The sequence below is a fragment of the Protopterus annectens genome, chromosome 4.part0 (assembly GCF_019279795.1).
Source record: "Protopterus annectens isolate FY-2018-M chromosome 4.part0, PAN1.0, whole genome shotgun sequence".
Lineage (NCBI taxonomy): Eukaryota > Metazoa > Chordata > Ceratodontiformes > Protopteridae > Protopterus > Protopterus annectens.
In genome coordinates this window covers 570945577-570952796 of record NC_056733.1, presented here as the reverse complement: position 1 = coordinate 570952796, position 7220 = coordinate 570945577, and the positions used below count along the sequence as shown (strand labels likewise).

At 37.1% G+C, this 7220-nt stretch overlaps 1 protein-coding gene across 2 annotated transcripts in view; it reads left to right on the top strand.

Annotated features, from left to right (window-relative positions):
- Positions 1 to 4797, top strand: part of FAM222A (family with sequence similarity 222 member A) — a 578312-nt gene extending 573515 nt beyond the window's left edge. For both annotated transcript variants that reach the window (XM_044068504.1, XM_044068505.1), the window contains one exon: positions 1729 to 4797. In XM_044068504.1, coding sequence (XP_043924439.1) covers positions 1729 to 2975 — 1247 coding nt within the window. In that variant the 3' untranslated portion in view covers positions 2976 to 4797. The remainder of the gene's footprint in view (positions 1 to 1728) is intronic.
- Positions 4798 to 7220: the final 2423 nt, after the last annotated feature.

Below are 7220 nucleotides of genomic sequence, written 5' to 3'. Positions count from 1 at the left end.
AAAGCTGGCACTACAAGGTGGTCCATTTGGTCATTATGGATTCATGTAAGTATGCAGCTGATATAAACAACTGCTTAAATTAATGTATTCAGTATGTTTGTGTAAGTTTTTTTTCTACAGTGAGTCTTTTTTTCTCTTTCAATTTGAAAGATTTTTTTTGGTCTTCATCCTAATACTAAGGGGGCACTCTTTTTTGGAGGGGTAATCTGTCCTGATTTTTAATGGCAGGCACTTTGACTTTTAATGTTCAGAGAATGAGAGCTATGAGTACAGCAGCCCAGTTGATTTATGAAGAGGCTAATAAGGGGAGGTCTGGGTTACGTTTCAGGAATTTCAATATCTTTAGCATTCTTCTTTAAAGCAGACACTTGTACAAGTCAAAACTAAGTTTTCAGTTGTGAGTCATGCAAACAGCTTGTGGTTTGTTGGTTAAGAGCAGCTCATAGAAGCTGTATCAGCAGTTCTAGGTATTTCTCTAAATATTATCAAGAAATTTTGATTATTTGTTGATGCTGGTGCCAGTCAATCCCTGCGCATTACCTGCCACAGTCAGACAGTGGTTTGGCTAGGTAATAAAAGTAAGGCCATCTGTACATGAAAGTTTAATTTGGAATGAAAATGCTCAATAAGATCATTTCTGGAGTTTTTTTCTCTGTATTTGTTTACATATGAATAATGAATATGTAATAGATGTTGTTTAATTGTAATTTCAAATCTTCCTTTTTTGTAAACATTGTAAATAGTTTAAAACTTTAAGAAAATTAAAAAAGAAAATAAAATGTTATTTGGATAATCCATGAGTAACCTTATTAGTGGTTTCAGGCTTACTTTCTTTTTCTTCATTATTATGCTCAATATCTAGTCCTGCTTCTGCATTTCAGAGTCTCATTGGTCTATATATACCTTTAGTGCCCCAATTGGCCCAAATCTTTGCAGATTCATATATTGGTTAGGGTTTTTACCACAGATTTCCACTTGTAGCAGGGCCAAAAGGAAGCTCTATGTGCAGACAGAAGGTGGCAAACCACCTGAGATGCACAAATGGAAGAGGTTGTTTAAATACAGGAACACTGGGTATTTTCTGTGGTCAATTTTTTTTTTTTTTGCATGTATTGTACTTTAGAGTTGTGGCTTTGCTCAGGAAAGAGTTCTGAAGTCCCCTCAGTTATCAATGATTATCAACCATTGACTGATTCAGCGGCTCCTTTTGTGTAGAGCATAAAGTTGTGATTACCCCCAGACAAAAAAAGTTAAACTAGTAACCTGGGTACATGTTGGAGCTGGAGTGGTGTGGTTTTGATCGTTCAGTCTCATATTTTGAGTTACTAGAGTAGACCAAAAAGTAGCACAAACTATTCTCTGGAATTATAAGAATTCCACGGTCAGAAAAGTGTTGTGAGCAGAGTATGGGTAGTATTCCTTTACTTGCTGGTGCATCAGAGGAGTTTTATGTAATCTATTTGATGTTTTATGTGATGAGTTGGATACATAGAAACTGAATGCAATTTTTAAACTGGCAAATTAGTTTTTAGGTCTCCCAACATCTCAATAAAGATGAATTGCTACTTCGAGTGGGCTATACTGTGGAAATGAAGAATGCTATCTTTAGTATTCAAATGTACTGAAAATAGACTGTTGCCTCCTAAGGTTAGCTGTCCTTATCTTAAGTAGTGGTAAAATACATGCCTTTCTTGTTATGCTTACATTTCTGATTTGTGTCTTCCTCAGGTGAAGCTGTGATGTCAATGCATTCCTCAAGGTACCCCAGTCCTGCTGAGCTAGATGCATATGCACAGAAGGTTGCTAACAATCCACTGAGTATCAAGATATTCCCAGCCAACATACGAGTGCCGCAGCACAAGCACCTCAACAGAACTGTCAATGGATATGATACATCTGGGCAGCGGTACAATCCCTACCCCATGCAAACAACTGGATACCAAGGTCTATTGGCAATAGTAAAGGCAACTGCCAAGAGTGTGGTGAAGAGTTCTGAGGGAAAGCGAACTAAAATGTCCCCGGCACAAGTCAGCATCACCTCATATCCTGCATCAAGCACCTTAACACATGCTCAGGCATGCAGCGGACAGCTAAATTACCACAACAGTCAAAAAACTGTTGAAACTCCCATTCCACCTAATGTGACTGTAGCTACATCTGTGATCCCACTGACAGGCCGGAGTCTGACACTTCAACAATCAAATTTGCCCTCCATTCAGAGTATCATTTACCAGATAAATCAGCAATGTCAAGCTCAGCTCACTCATCCTGCCTGCCAAGGAGTTGTGGTGGCCAACCCAAGTCCAGCCAAGCGTGGCACTACAGCAGGTTTTGCAGCGATGACTACTGGAGCTGTGGCATATACAGGGACTATTCTACCAGAATGTCGTGCCGTGGCAGATGTGGCAGCAACCTCAAATGCAAATGTAGCCATTGCTCCAAAAGCTACCATGTACCCAGAGGGCATGGAGTATTTAATATGGCAGCAGAAGCAGCAACAACTTAGAATGTACAGCAGTGGTAGTGGTGGAGGAGGTGCAATCAGCAAGTCACCAGAAATGTGTGGTGGTGTCACTCGCCCTTATGCTTTAGCAGGTGCAGTTGAAAAAGTTAGCTCCTCCCCATTGAACTGTGTAGGTATGCATGGTAACTTCTCGGTTGGACATTACTTTGCACCACCATGGAACAGCATTCTTGTGACCCCTGACAGTGACTGCTACAATCCACAGGACATGGCAAATGGCCATCGTGAAGTAGGTGTTCACCCATCTGATGGGCTGTCCAGCCTACCCAGCAAAACACTGTGCAACACTTCTATCCTTAGCAGTAGCCTGCAGTCCTTGGAGTATCTCATAAATGACATTCATCCACCTTGCATTAAAGAGCAGATGTTGGGAAAAGGATATGAGACAGTGTCTGTTCCCCGACTTCTAGATCACCAACATGCTCACATTCGTCTGCCTGTTTATAGATAAGAGACTAATGCTACTTAAAGACAAATTAAAAAAAATAGTAATGGATAATGGTGAGAACATCTGTTGCAAATATTCACTGATCCAGCAACTGAATGAACTAAGAGTTCTAAAGGGCCCCAGAATCCTTCGGATTTAATTTGGTCTGGACAGGCTACCGTAACTGTTGGAGGCAAAGCAAGATCAAATACTTGTTTAGAGATTTACAGGATGATAAAGAATGAAAAGGTTTCTGCTACCTTTGCAGAAGGTTTCACAGTTTGTGTGCCACTTGGGTTTTGCATGTGGAAGACCTCCAAATTCTATCCTAAGCTGAATTCCATAAAATGTAATAAAATATTTAAAAGTGGTAAAACAATTGCCATTATTAATGCTGTGTTATCCCAGGAAAGAGCTAATGTCAAATTAGATAAAAGTTGAAGTCAGTAAGTTGCACTGCTTTGAATGAAGCTCAGAATTGGGGACAGTCTGGAGTATATTTAAGAAACTTGAAAACTTGAAAGCTTTTTTTCATTTAATATACAATTATTTGTTGGCTGCTAAAGAAAATGTTGTTCTTTTGTTTCATTATTGCTTAGTTCTAGATTTTCTGTTGCTGTTGATTTACAGTTTGGATGCTGTCTTGACTTACACTTGATAAGCCTGAAAGTACATCCTGTTGCTGTAGAACCATCAATGGCTGGAATCAGTACTGCCAAGTGATTCACTGCCATGACACTTTTCTTATGTTCTGTCTTTGTTTTTGCTATATTTTTTTCCTATTTCCAAATGTTATTTGAATCTTGCTAATTTAAACTGTGGAAAACAATGTTGGCAACCAACGGTGCTTTAGAGGCAGAATCTCTTTTTTTTTATCGATGCATCACCAGAGTTAGCCTGTTTAGGAAGCACTTAAGTAGCATTTATTGCATAAGTGGGCATAATCCAAAATTCCATGTGCTGATTTCTTTATTTTCTTACTGTTATTTTTCAGAGCTGTAGACTTGCTGCAGTAGTTATATGGTTAAGATTTAAAAAGACATAAAAGGATATTTTTTTTTTCTGAAAAGAGTCCCTCAAAGTGACAGAGTTAGCTAGGTGAAGTCACTTACTTACCACCTGTTCTTTAACTGCATGTAACCATGAAAATAACCTAAGTAACCTTTCAAAGTCAACTCTACAGTTTGTTAGATTGTAACCTAACTGCATACTAAAAATAAGACCTTTCTTGCTGCCTGTGAAGGCATGTAGTTTTACTGACTATAATATCTTCTTGAGTTTAGCCTGAGAGGTTTTATACTTTTTTTTTTCTGTCAGCAGTGAAATCCTCATAAAATTAAGGGCATCTGTTATAGAAGTAAGTATGCTAGCTCTCCTTTTATGGTATGCTTGATTTTCAGTCAAAATACATATTTCAGACTTGTTTATGTACGGAATGTGAAAGACTTGGTGCAAAAACTGTCAGTGAAACAAGGCATATGATAGTCATTGTGCCTTTTACTTAGTCACGTGATGGTTGGTGGCACAGAGTTCAACTCTGGGCCCTGACCTCTGACCTTGCAAACCAGTCACTGTGCTGTTGATGAAACAGGAGTTGTATTTATATAAATGATTTGATTTGACAGCATAAGAAAAGAGATGTTGCCTCTATGAACAGCCTGTTCAGCACACAGTGCACTCAAATGTTAAAGCCCGTGTTTGTGCAAAAACTAGCAATGTTATTGTACTGTGAGGAATAATTTTCACTTCACTCTTAACTACTGTGTTTTGGAAGCAGAACTGATTTTTGGTATTGCTTACACTGTTGCATTTCCAAAAATAAACCCTGGCTCGAATCTGAACATTCTTTTATTTTGTTGGGTGCATCTTTGTGTAGTCTGTTTTATATGTTTAGGTAGAAACTGTAAAGGATATGTCAACTTGTACATCTTTTACAGAGTACACTCTAATATTGGTCCCATTTACTTGCATAATATTTGTTTAACTCACTCTTGATAAAGTGATGACATGTTAATATCAAAGTAAGTTTGTTTGTTTGTGTCTTTCGGCTTTTCCCGGTTAGGGGTCGCCACAGCAGAACTCCGGTCCGCTAATGATTGGTAGTTGATTTTTACGTGCTGAGTTACCAGCCCTGATGCACAACCTTCAACGAAGGTACGCCCATTCACGCATGTCTCCACGCAGATGACGCTCTAGCTGAGAATTGAACCGGACAGCGTCTTACTGTGAGGCGACAACGCTACAAAGTAAGTAAATACAGCATTTAGTTTTTGTGTCAGGAAGCTATCATCATTAGGAGGTAAGTCTATAAAATTCAGCAGTAAAACCTACCAGTGGTGCAATTGCAAAGTTGATCAAGATCTGCTGCAAAAACTAAAAAGGGCAATAATATATCCCAAGTTTCTGAACATTGTGAATGCAGCTTTGATGATATTTTAACTTCTGTAGGGATGGCGACAGTAATCTTGAACCACACACAGTTTGATCCAAGCCTGTCTATTTCTGTTACATCCTAAGTATTCGTCTTCACAATGCTGGTTTTATATATATATATATATATATATATATATATATATATATATATATATATATATATATATATATATAATTTATTTATCTATATGCCCTGTTGTGTGGATGTGTGGCAGTCCGCAAGTCTCGGTATGTTCCTTGATCCCTATGAATGATGTCACTGTCAGTGGTGCAACAGGTAGCACACTTGTACAAGGCTATGGGTTCTATTCCCACACCAGATAGAATGATTTCGGACACTGTGGTGTAGCATTGGGGTGGGGGGGGGTGTTGTACTTTAGAGTCTGTTATTCTTCGAATGAGACATTAAACCAAGGTCCCATCTGGCTGAGTTGTTGATAGCTCTGGAGGAGACAGTATTTATAAAATATACATATTTACAGGTACATATCTACACATTCCTGTATTCCATTCTCACAGTTATTCTTTGATAATTGATTCTCACTCCTTCTTCCGCAACCATAATCTAATTTATTTAGTTGGGAGGGTGGCCTAATGGTTAAGGTGTTTGCCTTGCAAACACAAGGTGCAGGGTTTGAGTCTCACAAGGGATAATCGGCTAAGCTTAAAATGGCTCATAAGGGCAGTTAGCTTAGTACTAACCTATGAACCTACAATATATCAGCCAAAATCCATTTTCCACTACAAAAATAATTCAATTTTTCATTCCAAATAATCCATGTTACATAAAATAAATTCTTATCTACCCTTCTCACATATTCCTTCTCATGTTTATAATATCCATACATATCCTGCTCATATCTTTATTGTTTACATCAATATTCTCAAAAAAACTTCTACACACAACTTTTCCCACAGTTTAACTACTCCCTTACATTTCAGAAAAACATGCTCTGTTGCCTCTTCCTCCCCACAAAATAAACATACTCTGTCAAGTTTCTTTTAATATGGCATATTCCCATTCACCAGTAACTTATTTATTACCAGGCTCCATTGGACATCCTGACACCACAATCTTAGTGCACTACTTTTTCCTTACTTTAATGGCTTTTATTACTTCTAGTAAATTTTCCTGTGGATTTGCATACTGATATTGTTTCATCACATTATTATACCACATTTTTTTAGTCTTCTCTATATCATCAATTTTTATTTCCCATGTTAGCTTCTTTCTTGATATATTTTAATGTCTTTGTTTATATAATCTTTATCTCTTTTTCTTATTCTCATTCTCTTCCAAAATTGTTTGCACTTATATTCGAACATTTTCACTATTACTATCTCATTCTTTTCATTTACCCACTTTAATATTCTATGCAAGTTTAAAGAAGCAGAATAAACTACTGGATTTAATAACCCCTACCCCCTTCATTCTTACTCATATACAACAGACCTCTTTGCTTGGTGTTTAATCTTGAATCCCACATGAAAGAAAACTTTAACTATGACCCTTCTTTCAACCATACATTCAAAATGTTTACAAAAAACTCTGCCAATCTCTTAATGTTTTGCACATTTCATACCCTGTACCATCTGGACTTGATACTGAATCAGCATTTATTTCCTAAATACTTCATCCATTCCACTAGTAGCATTTTTTTTAAATTCTTCCTTAATTTGTTCTTGATTTTTTTTTTACTTTGCATCCTCTCTTATTTTTTTTACTCTTATACATATTTTCTACATACTGTAATATAGTACTCATAATGTGTTCTTTTTATCTCTCCTTTTACATTTTTTAAAATTTCCCTCATTATACTAATATATTCATTTACT